General features: G+C 38.2%; 1 protein-coding gene across 1 annotated transcript; it reads right to left on the reverse strand.

The window, feature by feature from the left end:
- Positions 1-3,151: 3,151 nt before the first annotated feature.
- Positions 3,152-15,488, reverse strand: LOC143877359 (protein GRAVITROPIC IN THE LIGHT 1-like). The gene is made up of 2 exons (XM_077379363.1): positions 15,242-15,488; positions 3,152-4,769 (listed from the first exon to the last, which is right to left on the reverse strand). Exon 2 carries the CDS (start codon positions 4,671-4,673, stop codon positions 3,405-3,407), a length of 1,269 nt encoding a protein of 422 aa, XP_077235478.1. The 5' UTR covers positions 4,674-4,769; positions 15,242-15,488; the 3' UTR covers positions 3,152-3,404.
- Between the last annotated feature and the right edge of the window lie 2,988 nt (positions 15,489-18,476).

Genomic DNA, 18,476 nt, shown 5'->3' on the forward strand with positions numbered 1-18,476 from the left:
TGCAGCATACTATTCAGACTCCCATTTTGATTCTCAATGAAAAAAAATTAAAATAGCAAATTTAATTCCCAAAAATTCTAATAAAAAAGGGTTTCAGATTTACATTTTCATTGCACCGGACACTGGTTAACAAAACCCAATAAAAAAATCATCCTGACCTGGGTGGAATCTGAATACGATGTCTTGTCTTGGGCTGGAAACAGATTCCTGTGCTTCCCCCTTTATCTCTGCCCTTGCAAAAAACCAGCTACGAGGGCATCCCCATTCGACCATTTTAGCAAATTTCATTCTTTATTCCTTTAATTTTTTGTTTTTCAGGGCCATTATAAATGCACTTTGTTGAGATGGTCTAATGGGTGTGTGCCCTTGTAGCTGGTTTTTCGGAAGGGCACCCTTCAGTTTAGCATTCCTCGTATTAGTAAAGGTGCATGGTATCCCGCTTTACTAATCTAGAATTTCGGAATAGAAAACTAACATAAACTGTTGGGATTTGCTGGGGACCATCGCAGAAGCAATTTTGTGGGCGGCTGTTGCATGAGAGAGCAGCCGAGTTGACTGCTCTCTCATGCAAGAGTCCACCACCCGAAGGCAAAAGACTCAGGGGTTGTTTTTATCTACGGGTAAAAGATCTCCAAGGTCGTAGGTTTGCAATCTTCAAACAAAACTTAGCTCCAAACGGGTCCAGAGGTACTTCCTCCAACCCCTCTAATAGCAAGGGGCGTGGAAATATCAAGTCCATGCATACTTTGTATTTTGAGGAGAAATTGATATTTTCACACCCTTTGCTATTAGACTATTAGCAAGGGGTTGGACGAAAGTTCCTCAAGACCGGTCTGGAGCCAAGTTTTATTCGTAATTTTCCTCAAAGAATGGAAAATTTTCAATTTTGAAAACATAAATCCAAGATAATGACTTTACCAAACACTGAAAAAATCATTTTCTGTGGATCCAAACTGCCACCTAGATATTGCTACCTACACCCTATTAAAGGGGCTGGCGAGAAAATTTGGAAAGAGGGGTAATGTGAGGAGTTTTTAGGATATTTCTGAGGAAATGAAAATAGGAGAATTGAAAGAGGCCATATCCTGGTCTACCCTTATCATGTAGATGACATGGCAAGCAGATCACTCCAATCAGACCACTATTCCTGACCGTCAGATTGGAGGAATTGATGATTGATTAGACAAGCAACAAGCAACAAGCAACAAGCAACAAGCCAACAATCAATGTCAATTCCGTCTCTACCCAACCTGAGTGAGAGAGGCCTTTTAGGTTTATTTGGGAAAGAATATGAATCGTACACTCTTCCTTTGATGAGAGTAAGAGGTCCTTCAATAAGTGAGAATGGTGGGGCTAACCTGACATGATAGAAGGTGCGGCTACTACTCTTTACTCTTTATTCTCATAATATTCCCATTAATTGGAACATGCCTTTGTTTTTCTGTGGTGGTCGTTAGATGAGGTCCCAATTTTATCCCCTAAGCAATGATTAAATCAGAACTTAAAGAGTTCTAAACACACAAAATCCCCACCATTTAAGGCAATTAATTGGAGAGAGGAGTGCTAAATTGCAATTAATAATGTTAAGTAGGGAAATTGTAATTTATTTACTTTATTTATTAATTAGAAGTTTTTCTTTTCCTCTTAGAGTGTACAAGTAAAAGCCAGGAGCCTCATTTGATTTGATGTACACTGATCCTCCTGTGACAGTGCAGGAGAGATACCTGATATAATCACAATAGGGACTTCGTATGCTAAGACCAAGAGAACAGTGGGCAACTTGAATGCTTTTTTGCGTCAAATCACGTTAAAAGGGGGGCTAATTCGTACTGGGGAGGTGTCTATAAAAATGTTTGAAGGGTACGAGTGGGGGTGGCCAACCGGTTCGGTTCTCGGTTCTCGGTTCCATGAACCGTAAGAACCGAACCGAACCGGACCGAACATAATCGGTTCGGTCCGGTCCGGTTCTTCGGTTCTAATGGCTAATTATTAATTATTAATTATAATTTATAAAAACTTTTAATTAAAGTTATAATATAAGTTACTTTCTTATTATAAGAATAGTATTAACTATTACTTATTAATATTATAAGTAATTTATATTATTAAGTATATGTATAATAGAAATATAAAAATATTATATATATATATATATATATATATATATATATATATATAAAGTTCGGTTCTTCGGTTCCGGAACCGAACCGAGAACATTAGACCCGGAACCGAACCGAATAATTTCGGTTCTTCATCAGTGGAACCGAACCGGACCAAAAATATTTTTTTACAGTTCGGTTCTTCGGTTCCGGTTCGGTTCTGGCCACCCCTAGGTACGAGTTCAAAGGTTGAAAATAAACTTTGAACTAAGGAAATAATCGGTGTAAAAATATAATGGTAAACACGAAATCCACCACAAAGACGCCAAATCCATGCGTACCGATGGGGTAGTCGACCCCGAATGTTGGGTGGATCAAATCCACCACCCATTCAATGAACTCTATTATCCGTCAAAGGAATATGGAATTTCCGAGGAGAAATCTTTTGTCCTAAGTTGGTCAATGTGATGATAAGGATATAGCTGAGGGAGAAGTAATGGGAGTGTGGAATGGACGTTAAAACTTATCCTAAGCTTAGCATTATGAATGGCATTGAAGGCGATTCCTTTAATACTATTCACTGCCGTATCAGGAAATTCATCCCTCCTTGGCGTTTTAGAAGATTCTTTAGGGGAGATGAGAGAAGAACAAACAGAGAAAAGGCCAAAGGAACAAGATAATGGAAATATCAGTTCACAAACGAAATACACGTCTACTGAACCTCACAAGAATAAGATAAAGAGATAACCATGAGAAAAATTCCGAGTTCGGCATGAAAACCATCAACTCCATTCAATGTAGGAAGAACAATCTGAGTCTTGAAACCAAGAGAAATACGCAGTTTAGGCCCTCTTTGGATAGTTACATATGATGATTTGAAAATAATGGTTATAATAGTTTAAAAAATGATACAAATAATGGATTCCAAAATGGCCTTAATATCCCATTAGCAAATAAGATTAACTTACTCTATTTGTAAATAATGACATTTTGATGGCATCTAAATAGGCCCTAAAAGATCACACAGCCCAATTCATACATAAGAAACCAAATTGACAAAAGCCAATATCTATATAATAGCAATAATAGGAACAACAAATGTCAGGAACAAACATACCCCACACCTTTTCATTCCTTACAATTTACAGAGGTAAGAAGATTTCCCTTCAAATATGGAACGTACGCAGAAGCAAATTCCCAACCTCTTAGACCATCTAGTCCATATATTATACATTACAAAAGAAAGAAAACGAGAGAACACAGATCAAACAAACACACCCAAGAAAATTCCTCATAGTATCAGTGTCATTCCGTGCATTTTACACCTGAGAGGTAAACCAGACACTGTAAAACACTTCCCCCAATCCTAAAACCAGGCATGACCATAAAACCAACCTTAGGCTTGTCATCTCCATCACCCACAATCACATTTTTCACCACACTTTCCATAAAAACCTCCGAGAACTCGCTCCCATTTCTCACCTGAAAGACAGTAACTTTGGGCTCGAAAGAAAATGCGAGCCTGTGCAATAGCCAAATCGATTTTGCCAGTTTCAGAAAAGCCTGGTAGAAAGGCGTCCTAGGATGCCCACCGCTCATTACATAGTTCCTCTGATCCAAGTTCCCAAAGAAAGAAACCTCCATTTTTGGATGAACAACCAACAAGTATTTGCTCCGGCAGAATTTCCCAAAAATGGAATCTGGGTTTTGGCTCAAAATGTCTAATGGATCCATGGCCCTTAGGGCAAGGAACTGATGGAAAAAGCTCTCTCTAGAAACTGTCAGATTTTCTGCCTTAACGGAGAAGCTTTCTTCATCAAACCCACTAAACATTCTTTGACAGATGTGAGATTCAAATGCATATTTCTTATGAGGCCTCTTTGCGTAAAGAACCGACGGTTGGATCGAGTTTGCAGCTGCGTCAAGATCCCAGCCTGCAGCTTTCATCAGATTGATCAACGGCTTGGAGAAATCATGGATGGATTTGTAAGTAGATTCCACAACTGCGGAAAAGAGACTTGGTGTTAAATCCATGGAAAAGAGAACATTTTCCTCTTCGGAGTCTTCCGAGTCTTTGGCTAGTAAGCCCCTCTGCTTTAGCTTCCTCTCAAGTTTCACCCTTTTCTGGTTTGATTCTTGGATTTGTTGCTGTAATTCAAGAATCTCAGAATCTTTTATTTGAATTTGAGACTGAAATTTCTTCACCATGACCTCATAGGTTTTCAACAGGCTCTGTTGTTCCCGGATTTCGGCAGCTAAACGAGAATCCTCGGGAGAGGCAGAGGGAGGTTTTGGGTTGCTGTCCCTGTATGAATGCTTAAGTTCTGAGAGGTTCTTGAGCTCTTCAATTACGAGTTTATCAGCGGCTTGGATTTTGTCAGGGTCATAAGGAGTGTGGGCAGCTTGGAGTTGAATATAGGCTGCTTTTAAAGAGGAGATATTTGTGAAAATCTTGGATATCATGCTTTCCATGGCTTCCTGATTCTGAGTGATGGACTCTTCCATGGGTTGAGGGTGGACCTTCTGGTTATTGTTCTCACGGTTTTGGATTTCTCTCAATCCTGAGGGTGGCATTGCTACTTTCACTGGTGGTGTACTCGTTTGGGTTTTCTTCAGTGAAAACACCAGTGGATGTAAACCTGGAAGACCTCATGAATTCATGAATCCCACCTGTTATTTCAGAAGAGGGTTTCAAACAAAATAATAGCATCAAGTTTTTAAGAACTACCTAATATTAAAATGGCTGTCACACATGATATTGCAAATACAGAACTGACCATGACCATCGGAATCAGATTTTCAAAAATATATTACCATCATCAATCCATGGCATTTTTTAGAGAAGGGCGTGCATTATTTTGCAACAAAATGCAGAAGAAATCAACTGCAGACTTCAGGTAAAATGCTGAAAATGTTGCGCCATTTTAGGTTTGCTTAGCAATCCGGAACGAACTTCCAAACAAGCTGAAATTTTGGAAAGTTAAAAAGGATAATTTTAAAATCTCAAAAACCTTTACAAGGAGACTATTCGAGCTTTTAAAGTAGCATGGACCTATAAGTAATTTGTAATAGGGGAAGGAGTTCAAAATGATTTTGTAAGAGTAATTTTAGAATTTTTATGGTTTTAGAAGTTGGTTTTCTAGATTTTCCTGGGTAATATGTAATGCACTAGCATTTTGGGCTGCTCTAAAATAGAATTAGGCTTTATTCAGGTTGATCTTATGAGTTCCCACGTTGGGTTTTAGGTTTTATATGAAGATTTTATGTACAATTTGTGTAATCATTCTGTTAAAGCATAAAAGATAAATAATGCCTTTCTCCAAAAGTTTAAGCTTTTGGAGAAGTTGGTAAGTTAACATGGTATCAGAGCCAAAGGTCTCGAGTTCAAACCTCCTCGATGTCCAAAAAAAATAATCCACATGCAATGGTCGGCCCAAGGTGGGACCACATGTGCCACGTGTTTGCCAAGTGGGCCACACGTGAGGGAGAGTGTTAAAGTATAAAAGATTAAATACTACCCTTCTCCAACCGCTTAAGCTTTTGGAGAAGTTGGTAAGTTTCTAACATGGTATCAGAGCCAAAGGTCTCGAGTTCAAACCTCCTGGATATCAAAAATCCACATGTGATGGTCGTCCCAAAGTGGGACCACATGTGCCACATGTGCGGGGGAGTGTTAAAGTATAAAAGATAAATAATACATTTCTCCAAAAGCTTAAGCTTTTGGAGAAGTTGGTAAGTTAACACATTCAATTCTCTATTAGGTTTTCTACATATGGTGAATGCCTAGCACTTACATCAAATTGGTATCAGCAATGCTTGGAAACTTGCCAACTCAGCTCAAAACTAAGCCAAGTCGATGTGGATTGGGACGGACCGATCTTTTAGTCTAAAAGTCGTCGATTTTTGCCAAGTCAAACATGAATCTAAAGTCTAAACAATATTTGGCATGATGACTCCGCAAATAATCTCCCCACTTTGCAGCCCATATATCGATTCCTCTTTCATGTTTAAAAAACAGAAGATCATAAAATCTCATTTCAGGTCTTGAAAAAACTGATCTCTAAACCGGACGCTTTTCGTTTCCTCTATAACTTGGCATCCGCAGTTGCAGTCCGCATCATTGTTTTTCCTAACAAAGTAACAAACTCAAAGAACCTCCTTCTCATCCTTTCCCCCATTTGCTTTCGTCGTTATTTTGTTGCAGTTTGCCCCTTTCTTCAATCTTCCACTGGATCTTGTGAGCAATTGTCTGACGTCGTCAACAATCATCATTTTTTTTTGGCAACAATAGTCAGTTGCTAGGGTTGCCAGCCTGCCCCTTTCCTCCACTGAGTTGTTTCTTATAAAAAGTCTAAAAAGCAAGATCCGTAAGGCCTGAAACCCTACCTCTTTAAATTTTCATAGTAGGCAAATTTATGTGTGTGTTTTTTAAGCCCTGAATTTTGCACTGAGGTCCCAGGACAGACCTGAAGATTGAAAAATCCAAAGAACAAGGCCCAGACAGGCTTACAAAACAATGAGGACATGTACGTCTAAAGCTTACTTAAAAGCAAGAAAATGATCAACCCTTAAGACGGAGATTAGAGATCCCCACGCTATCACATCTCATTGCTCCTTTTGCCTCTTTAGGGAGATCCCTCCAGAAGAAGAATTGTTGATTAGTCTGACTTTGGCAGGCTTCATTGGCCAAAGCACCTGCAACTTGATTGCCCTCTCGATATTCATGAGAAATAGTGGGGGTAAGCTCTTGCAAGGCAGGAAATTTCTGACCAGTAGTATTGAATGACCCAAGGAATTTGAGCTTTATTTAGGACCATGTCTACTCACACTTTGCTATCAGATTCAATCTGAAGTAGTTTTATACCCAAAGACTTAGCAAGTCTTAATCCATCTAGAACGGCCCTACATTCTGCTTGTATATTGGATCCTTCACCATAAAAATGTGAGAATCCAACACACATCTTTACTTTATCATTTCTAATAATCCACACTCAGCCCGAGTTTCCTGGATTACCTTTAGATGCTCCATCAATATTTAGCTTGAACCTTCCTATTTCTGGCCTCCTCCCCTGAATAAGACTAATTTTATTGCCTTTGTGATATTGGGAAGTAATGTCCAACCATCATAGAACTTCACATTCAAACCTGTTATTGGGATGTAATGTAAATTTCTTACATATGCTTGTGATCCATTCTTTGACTTTCCAAATAATGTAATTAGCAGTCTTAGCTTTTCCTTCCCATCTCCTTGCACACCTTCCTTTCCATAGCTCCCACATGATGAACATGGGAATGTTAGGTAACTTATATCTACTGTTAAAGTATATAACATTAAAGTAACTTGTATTTATGTTTCTTCTAAGAGATTGATAAATAGTAGGTTGCTTATATTTATGTTATGTAAATTATATCAAACTATGATATATAGCATTAAGATATATTATTTCAGGTATAAAATATAATAATATGGTAACTTATATGATATAGATAAACTGATAGAAAAATAATAAATTGGTTGAGGCGTAAGCTCTTTTCTAACAGCCACACATTTTGGGCCCCATGTGTACCCCATGTGCATGTTCAGGTCCGTCAATATGACCAACGATCACAAGCCAGTCCATTGTTGTAGACCCCATCGAGATCGGATGATACCAGCCACTTGATCCGTCGAGCTTCATTTAATTACCACCAAGAAGCCTAAACTGTTGGTTTTTGTCATCCATTATCTTATGAATGGGATGTCCATTCGGTATGGAAGCAGGACCTTGTGGGCTGCCCACGATGGTCTAGAAGTATCCGGATTGCGACGAGAATCGATTTGTTTTTAGTGCAATAATGGCATCGAGAGACTCAAGAATAAAGGTAGTAACACCTGAATTCCTTTGCAATTGTGTGCTGAAGTATCTCTATACGAATATCTTGGACAAGATGATTTTTGGAAGATCAAAGTAGCAAAATTGATTCCTTAGAGCTTGATGATCTCCAGTAGATGAAATTAGCAAAAGTAAAGACCTTTGATTCAAGAGACAATTTTATCGCCTCCAAAAAAAAACATTAATGAAGAGGCATGGAAGCTATCTAGCATCTTAGGAATAAGGTGTACCTCGGGAGGAAAACTACGTAATCTCAGTAATCGCAGTACCTCGGGAAGAGACATGAAGCTATCTAGTATCTTAGGGATAAGGTGTACCTCGGGAGGATCCAATGAAAACGTTGTCTCAAGGTAGATATTGGCAGGTTGTCATTCAAGAAAACAAAAAATAGATACTGCCATATTAGCACACCATAATTGAAAGGAGATAAGTGTCGCTGCCATACAAGATGCAATGACCTATAAAGGGAGGAGAGATACTTGTTACTGCTCCTTTGCTTTGTTTTCTATTTACAAAGAAGTGAAGAAGTATGTTTCATATAGTCGCGATGGATACATGTCACATATTGCTGGAGAGACCACAACAATATGATCGGGATGCAACACATAAGCCATTCTTTTGTGAAGGATGGAGAAAAATAACATGTTTGCCTATGAAAGGAGATTTGAACCCTTATGAAATAGGGTTCTAACTTCTTAATTTGCATGAGATCATAGAAAACAATTAAAATCAACAATCAAGTATACATAGTAACATTCCCAAAAAAAATCAAGTATACATTTAGCAAGGATGATGCTCAATTAACACTCATTCCTAAGCCTCTAACATCATTTTTTAAAGAATGTGTAGTAGTAAAAGAAAAATGATGGAAAATATGAAGATGAGCTCCGTGAAATTGCAAGTGATACAGTCTATGATAGTGATAAGAAAAATATAGAAGATGGAAAAAATACGGATGAACGGGTGAAGTTCAACTTGATTTTAAGTATGATCACCGAAAATAGCTTTCTTGAGATGAAAATTGTTGCCAAATCAAGTGCGAAATTTGAAGAAAAAGTATTTAGAAAGGTAATCTCATGTCTTCAATTAATTTTGATTTTTGCGAGAAAGTGTTGGACCCAATCTCAAACATCTTCTTTTGGACTCAAATATAAAACAACCAGTCCCTTTTCAAGAATGATGAGAGACATTTCATAAGATTGGGAGAAGAGAAGCAACGAGAAATGGAATTTTATTATTGAGTGGCAAAGTAAAGCTTAAAGGAAAATTCGAGGTAGATAATTTGCTGGTTTTGCTCGGTTGAGGTAACCTTGAAGGTTGGCAATGTCATTGCTTAAATTTTTTCAAAGATAGTTGATTGGCATAAATCAAGAGGTGAAAAGCGGAAGAATAAGCCTAGAAATGGACGAACAAGCGTACAATAAAAAAATCCATGGCCTCCAAAACAGTTGGGAAAGTTGGTCATGTCATTCAAGAAGAAGAGGATGGAAATTGCCATATTGGCACATCATAATTGAAAGCAGAAAAGCACCCCAGAGTTGTACAAGATTCAATCAAAGCTCCGTCAAGAATTTGACAATCTATAATAAATGCCAATTGATTAGGGGAAATAACAGAGTACAACACCTTTTTTATCCCATTTTCCAGAACTTTAGCCAACACCTTATAAATAAATCCCACCAAATAGATAGGTCTGAAATCCAAAAATTACATATGCACATCAGAGGGCGGAGAATGCCCATAATACAAGGAGCCCTTAGAAACACTCGATTTGGCTTAGACAATAGACTAAATAGTTAGCACTTCTAGGGATATGAGTAAAAGAAACGTTCTTATCTTTACACATCTCTGATATCGTCAATGAATTTGGCTAACCTCCACGAACTGTCACTAACTACCCATTACCCACGACACGAGAGTTTGAGGAGTATCAAACCTCATCGGCTCAGCCTAAGGCGAGTATGTATAACTACTCAGTCCAGGGGAGTCGTCAATGATGGTACCACTGGTTCCTGAAAAGACCTCTTGATACCTACTAAGCCAGGGTTGGCAATGGAGCAAGCATTTACTTCGACTTTGAGTTTCAGAGCATTACAGGAGAGGGTTCCTATCTAGCTACCACCTTCATCTTGGAAACTTCTTCATTTCAGAACCGTTTCTCAATTTTTAAGAACATTGTCCAAGGAGTAACCTCAAAAAACCTTGTGTTGCATTGCCCAACTAGCCACTTTAAACTGGGTTTTCCATGCCAACCAATTGTGGTGGCAGCTCCTGTCTTAAAAAATCCACAATATTTCCATAAGAGCACAAAAGGGATCAAATTCCACAGGATCATCCCCATGGAACCAAGACCTCAGAGGGTCGGACTCTTCCTAAGCCTAATGACGTTTCCTTTAAGCAATTGAATCATGAGTCCAGAGATTTGCTTGAAAGACCATTCTCAGAGGAGGCAAGGGATTCCTTGTTTTCTATGAAAGCAGACAGAGCTCAAGGACCAAATAGGTTCTGCATGGCCTTCTTTTAAGAAAGTTGGGAGCGGATCAAAGGAGATATGATGGTTGTTCTTAACAAAGTTTATGATGGTTGCTTTTTCCCATTTGTGTCACGGTCTATGGCACGGGGCTGGAAGCCAATCACCTTTAGTATGCTAATGATACTCTCCCTTTTAGCTGCCCTAAGATTTGGAAGATTAAAATTTTGAAAGCAGTGTCTTGGTGCTATGAAGTCGTCTCTGGCTAAAGAATTAATATTGCTAAGCCAGTAGTGATGTGGGGCATGGGTTTTTTTTTTGGTGTGTGTGTGTGCAGTGGGGGGTGTTCTTGCTTAACCATGGTAGCATGGTTGAGAATGTGAGCTTCTCCATGATTTTGTGTTGCAGGACCGGCTGAATCCCCAATTCCTATTTGGGGTGAACCCAGGGTTATTCCAGAGAACTTTTGGAATGTTGGATCACATTAAAGTTGAGAAATGACTGCCCCCATGGAAAAAAAAGTCTTCTTCGTTAGGGGGTAGAAAGCACTCGATAGAATTAAGTAGCTCCAAAGACACTTTCTTTGGAATGACAATGAGGCCATGATTTTGTGTTGCAGGACCGGCTGAATCCCCAATTCCTATTTGGGGCGAACCCAGGGTTATTCCAGAGAACTTCTGGAATGTTGGATCACATTAAAGTTGAGAAATGACTGCCCCCATGGAAAAAAAAGTCTTCTTTGTTAGGGGGTTGAAAGCACTCGATAGAATTAAGTAGCTCCAAAGACAATTTCTTTGGCATGACAATGAGGCCAGTAAAAATATCATGTAGTTAGCTGGGTAAAAGTTAGTCATCCCAAGGATGGTCTCAGGCTCGGCATAAGATTGTTGAGAATGATGAATAAGGCGTTGCTTGGGAAATGGCTCTAGAGATTTTTTATTTTCATTTTTTTGTTTTATTATTATTATTATTATTATTAGAGAAAAGTGTTTCTGCGCTGCAGCGCAGGGAGTTCCCTGAGCTGTAGCGCGTTTATAACGCCCCCCATTGGTTCGTTCAGCGGGTCCCACTTTGCGGGCCCACAAAAGTGACCCATGGGAGGCGTTATAACGTGCAGAAACACTTTCCTCTTATTATTATTATTTTATTTTATTTATTTATTTTTATTTTTTTTTTTTTTTTTTTTGGGGGGGTGAGGGGATTCTGGATCGTTAATGTTAAGTATGGTCCCAACTTTGGGGGCTAGGAGTCTTCAGACGAGTATAGATCCCTACTATGAAGTGAGAGTCCATAGTTGCTAGGGAAGAGAAAATGCGGGAGCGAAAAGCTCCCAGTAAAGAGAAATCATATATGATGTGTCATTGAAAGTCAACATGAAGCATTTAAAAAACCTCATTAGAAGCAAATGAAAGCGTATAGACATTGGGTTATACTAGGTTAGGGAGGAGGGGTTAATGTGGGCTAGGGGTAAAAGTAATAAAGAGGACTTCACAGCTGATTAGAATTACAAGTTTTACGGATTCATGGTTTCACATGTTTTTATTCAGTATGCTAAGCTTCGGGAAAACAACCCAAAAAAAATTTATTTGAAAATTGGGATGCGTTTTAAGTTTTAAATACAATCCTTTAGTGCCATCAAAAGGAGAAAACACTCTTTTAGGAAAAAATAATTACCCAAATAGGAAGCGTACTCTTAATTAAGAAGCGTGAGGGAAGTGCACTTCCCCTAAATGTGGGAAGCAAAATTTGGCTTCCAAATCGAGCTTCTCACCCAACTAGGAAGCCTCCGGTAACTATGGGTGAGACATCTTGAAATCTAAGGCTTCTTTTAGGATGCTATTTACTTTAGAGCGGGTAAGGAAAACAAAAACTCTCCATTCAAAAAAAGGAAGACAGAATCTGGTATTTGCTTGGCATCTGATGTGGGTTTTTTTTTATTTTAGAAATGAGACATCTAGTGTGGGTTGAACCCACACATCTGGTGTGACTTCAACACCCTAAAACGGGTCATACCAATGCTCTATAATGTTGCTTCCAAACATCGGGTCAGCATGGGCTCTTCATTCGGTCGGCAGAATGGGATGATGGATAGGAAAATGCATTTTTTGAAGAGCTCCATGGTCATATTGTTGCCTAGTCTTGGGTCTTCGCTCTGTGGCCGGTCAGATGTAGAACTCTTTAGAGACTAATTTTAGTTACTACACGTTTACTTGTCGGGAAGGAAAGGAACAAGATTGTTTAAGGGGGTGACTAGAGGATTTAGCAATATGCAACAACATATTTTCTCTATATGATCGATCAATGGGCGACGACTCTCCCCACCGTCAGTGGTATCTAAGTGAGCTACACCCTTAAATCATGGGAGTTGATTTAATTGAGCCAGATTTAATTTAGTGAGTTCAATGAGGAGTGTCCTTGTCCTGGGTTCTCTCTCTCTCTCTCTCTCTCTCTCTCTCTCTCTCTCTCTCTCTCTCTCTCTCTCTCTCTCTCTCCACAAGGTCAGTTGGGCTTTCTCTTGGCCTACTGTTGGGAAGGACTCTAACGAGGCCGAAGTTCAGGCACTGCTCAATGGGTTCAGCTTGGTGACCAGCCTCGGTTGGATACTCTTATTGTTGAGGGCAATTCCCTCAATGTTATTTGGTGGGTGAAAGATAGAGCCAGTTATTCGTGTAGGTTGGTTGATGCCAATGGGGAGATCTTAGACAGTTGGGGATAATTCAACGGCTTCCAAGCATATCCTGGGGTAAGTGAACAGTGAGGCAAACCATCTTGCTCGGACAGGTGTGGATACAACGACTTTTGAGCCGTTCTTTCACATTCCTCCTTGAGGAGCACTTGGATTGTATTTTGTTTTTGTTTTTCTAACAGACTTTTGAATCATTCTATCACATTCCTCCTTGCGGAGCTATTGGATTGCATTTTGTTTTTGCTTTTCTTGTTTCTTTTGTGTTTTTTACATCAGTTTACCTTTGTTCTCTGACCATCTTGGTCATGGGGCTTTTGGCTCTCTTTTAATAAAATTTTGTCATTGAAGCAAAAAAAATTGAAAGAAAAGTACATGGAATATCTTGAGAACTTTGAAGAGGCAAGTAGAGTGAATTTTCTGCGAACTTAAGCAATTTACAGGCTAATAAAAGCTTCACAAGCATGATTTGATAGGCTGAATCCGATCCTCACTTCAAAGGGGTACCTGTGAAGTGTAGCAGATAACTCATAGTTCATTCGACATACATCACCTCGTATGACACTCGCCTTTGATGATATTTACTGCAACTGATAGTCAAAATTCTCAGATTGTACTCCTCGACAGGTTCTAGATGATAAACTGCAAATCACTTGGCGTAGGTTGCACTATGCGATGTTTATGGTTTATGGATGTTTCATGTGGCATGATTAATTTGTGGATGTATGTTTTTATTTTCATGGGATGAATGTTTAAACATTCACGTTTTTACTAATCTCTCAGAAAACCCTCTCTATGTATATTAAGTAGACAAATGGGACCCGATCAAAAGGAGCGGCTCTCATGGCCTTCCATAGCCATTTGGTTGTTGGCACATGCAATCTACAACAAGAAAGCAAACAGAAAAGAAGGAATAAAGTCAAAGATGCTTAAACATATTGGAGTATGGTTGGAGTCCTACCGTATCTCACACTCACTATACCTGATATTATGTCGTGGTAAATCAGGCATGTCAATTCTTACATAATCCTAGAGAAGAATATCTACAGATTGAGAGGATTAGCATGAGATATGTCAGGGGCACTCAAGATCATGGACTGTTTTGGTGGAGACACAAAGATAAAGGTAGAAGGATATTCAAATGTTAATCGTGGCCTCATTAAATAACTGGACGTAGGTATAATCAGATTATGACAAACGATTGTAAGTCCAAAACCTATTATAGGACTCAAAATTACATTCAAATTTGAGTCCAATAATAGGTTTAAAGCTGACAATCAGTTGTCACAATCTCAAACAAACAGTGCCTTACTGGTTTTATAATCAGATTAAGAGCTCCATTATACTTGTCGAATTGTTACATGATAGCCAAGGCTGTGTTCCCCACATTTATTTAGGCCACTCTAACGCATGGCTTCTTCTATCACAACTCAATGTTCCAAATCCAAACTAATTCATCAAAATAAACAGAGAAACCAAAACCAAACTTCGTGTAGAAATAAAACAAATGAACCACAGTAAGCAAAATAAAATACAAGGTAAGCTATAAATAAGAGAACTAAAACTCCATTTCAAAAAACAGAGAACTAAAACTCCATTTCAAAAAAAGAGAACTAAAACTCCATTTCAAAAAAAGAGAACTAAAACTTACAACAGAGAGCCTACAGCCAAAGAACTATAAAAAATAAAACAAAGGCATATATTATGCAAAACTAAATATCTGACGACGGATTTATGCACCCAAAAGCATTGAATAACATAAAACCCACACTATCTTATTTGGAATCAGGGAAAAAAAAGATGCGAAAACTCCCAAGAGGTGAAAACAACAAAAGGGATGAGATCCAGCAAAATTAAATTTTCAAGATTCGTTGAAAGTTCTTAAAAAAAAAATAAAAAAAAAAATAAAAAAAAAAAAATAAAAAAAATGCAAAAGTAGAAACCCTGCAATTGAACAAAGATGAAAAATAACAAAGAACAATCCAAAAAAAAGGCATTTGTAGGATGTGTGTGCTAACTAATCCCCATTGTAAAAAAAAAAAAAAAAAAAACGTTGCAATGGTGGAAAGGAAAGGAATCTCAAAAAAAGGAAAAAGAGGATGTGATGAAAGTTTACCGAGGTTTTAGGGTTTCGTTTCAGTTGCCGAACGTCCCATTTTAGGGTTTCGTTTCATTTGCCGAACGTCCGATTTCTTCAACCCGACTCCACTGCTCTTGCTTGTGGGAAACCCAAAAAAAAACCGTAGAAAGGGGGAAACAATGAGGAGGAGCCGAGGATTTAGGTCCCTTTTCTTAGGGTTGGTGAAGAGAGAAAGGAAATGTGTGGACTCTTGGGGTATATAGGTACATGCCCCACCTGACACCTAAAAGCACCCAGGAAAAAAACATATAATAATAAGGGAAAACAACCTAACTCTGTATGCTGTATACGAGGATCCATTGAAGGAACTGTTATCAGCACTGCTGTATTTTGATGAGGGCACTCCTCACTTTATTAAAAGTACGGTATGGCCCTCACAATAGGATGATCCAAACCGTCCATTAGATGGGCCACAGCCTAATATGATAACATTTCCCTAAATTGATTTGTACATAAATCTAATGTGATGTTAAAAGTTTGGCCATGATAAATGATTTTATAGAAAGCAAGTTAAATTGACTTGCCATTTTTAAAAGATTAGGTAGGAGGGAAATAATTCATGGTTAGTTAAAGGCATGAGTCCAGTTAACGACATGACTCATGAGGGAAATAATTCAGGGTTAGTTTAGCCACATGAGTCTAGTTAACGACATCACTCTCTCTCATCACCCCTTTAAATAAAGAACAACAGCCTACCCCTGTTTGGATTGCAAGAAAAACTCTTATGATGGATTTTTTTTTTTTTTTTTGAGAAAATTTGTTCTTCCCATATTAGAGGGAAATGAAATTATGATGGTTAATTTAGAGGGATATCGTCTTAAATCGAAGCTCCCACTAAGTAAAAATTGAATAAGATTATTTAAAGAGGGAAATCTTAAGGTAGGATGATGGGCAATGAGAGAAAGAAAATAAGTTTTTTTTTCCCCTCTTCCTCTTAGGTGAGAAGGAAAAGGAAAAGAAATAGAATAAAATAGGTAACATGGTAGGCATCCGGAAAAACATGCCGGCTGACAGGCAAAGACAAAAAAAAAAATTGCCACAAGAGGGTCGAAATGCTAGAAAAGGGGGCAAGACATTCCATTCTTATTTTTCTTTGTACAAAAGGAAACTGTCGAGAACATGTGGCATGAAAGAATTTTCCTATTATTTAATTTTTATTTTTGTCATTTTAATTGGAATCTAATTTTTAGGCATCAAATCTTGCTCATTTGGCTTGATTTTAGTATCATTAGAAAGATATTTCGATTAGGGCATGGTGCAAGTTTATTACGGTTTTTCTATGGTAGGTCAAGTTTTAAGTTTTATTTAGTTTACTTTATAGATGGATGGTTGTGAATTTGTGATTTATTATTTAGGCCTTAAGTTAGCTTTTAGGATTTTTTTTTATTTTTTATAAATAGATGTTATTACATAATTATAATGGACTTCTTAGAATTATTGAATGAAAATTGGCCTTTAGCTTTTGAGGTCTTTAAGAACTTTTGGGTATTTTTTAGTTTTGCTCTGAGAAGCTTGACTTTCACGGGATCGAAGTAAATCACATTTCCTTCGACGGTGATAGAAATATTTTATTTCATACGACAGTGATCAAAAGGCTCCTTTTATTATTTGTTTTATCTTTTTGCTTATGCTGCTGCGCAACAAAGAACATCTAGGATTTCTGGCCACATCAGAGAAGCAAGCTTTCTCATTTCTAACAGATTTTGTATATATGCATACATTTAAAGCGCATTATTATGTAATTTACAATACTAAAAGGATTCTTTCAATAAAGTTGTTTCTTACTGAAGATATTTAAGAGCTATAAAGATATTTGCACTGACCAGTATTCAATTAACAACTATAATATGCTTATGTTCACAAATAAGGGAAATGATATGGTGCAAGGCCTTACAAGTTACAACAATAAGGCCTTTGTACGACCCTTGACATTTGAGATCCTCAAAAAGTGAGCTGCTGTTGGATCAAATATCAAGGGCGGAACCCCTACCGTATTGTTGTAAGGCCTTACACCATATAAAATCTCCACAAACAAATCCCAACATTGTAAGTATTAATGTTTATGTTCATAAATATGTGAGAACAAGTAAAACAAATAAGAAAATATAATATAATTATAAGAGGCTCACAACCCTCGTGCAAAATTGTAAAATGGCTCTAGATCCTCTTAGTCCTCGCAAGCCCGAGTAAGTTGACTTCAGAAGCTAGGAGGGTATGCTCTTTCTGAAGCCCAGCTCGCCCTCCTCTACTTTGAGTGATCCCTGGTATTGATGATTCTAGGCTTCCCGGTCTTGCCACGGATGGCTAGCAACAAGAAGAAGGTTAGCAGTCTTTGCTATTGCAGGTCCTTTTGCTAAGAGAGCCCTCTTCTTGGTTTTGTTCGTTCATCACCGCACTAAAGAACGAAGAAGCTGAAATAACTCTGAAAGAGAGGCGCGAGAAGAGACATACAGAAAAGAAGAGATATTGTTCCAGGGATGGAGAGGCCAATAAAAGACATAGGTCTTATCGCGGAACTAAAGAACGAAGAAGCTGAAATAACTCTGAAAGAATGGCGCCGGAAAAGACATACAGAAAAGAGGAGATACTGTTCCAGGGATGGAGAAGCCAATAAAGGACATCGATCTTGTCACTGGACCATAAGTGTATCTGTATCAAACCAAAGACTAAGATATGCACGCAAGTCTATCACAGCGTGATGCTGATAGAATTACCACTGGGGTAAGCCAATGGGATACCAATGGGGTAAGGCAGTCTGAAAGAGAGATGCCGTTCTTTTGTGACATAGTGTAGAGCTCTGTTACTCGAGTCAGCAAATTACATGTAATGAAATACATGTATCCACAACAAAGTAGAAGCAGGGCCTTGTGGCCATATATGTGAGAGTATAAGTAAAGCACATACAGGGCTTCAACAAAGTCCCAAGTGAGTAACGTACAGGGTTATATAAAAGCACAAATGAGGCTTACAATCTTACCAGCCCCCTAGGTACTAGGGGGGCCTACTTGTGAAATTCATGAGTACAAATAAAGCTTAATTGTAACTGTTACATCATTATACAATTGAGTACAATATGTTTTCATAGTCGGCATATGCTTTAACTAGCTGTCAAAGAAGGATGAGAATTGTAACAGCTATTTAAGCATATAAGACAAGGTGACTTCGTGCAACACAAGCATATAAGACAAGGTGACTTCGTGCAACACAAACA

This window comes from Tasmannia lanceolata, unplaced genomic scaffold (genome assembly GCF_043159265.1).
Source record: "Tasmannia lanceolata isolate RefF3 unplaced genomic scaffold, GAP_Taslan_0.1 ptg000005l, whole genome shotgun sequence".
NCBI classification, from domain to species: domain Eukaryota; kingdom Viridiplantae; phylum Streptophyta; class Magnoliopsida; order Canellales; family Winteraceae; genus Tasmannia; species Tasmannia lanceolata.

Coding starts and splice junctions, on each gene's coding strand:
- LOC143877359 (XM_077379363.1), bottom strand. CDS start 4,673: ATGCCACCCTCAGGATTGAGAGAAATCCAAAACCGTGAGAACAATAAC.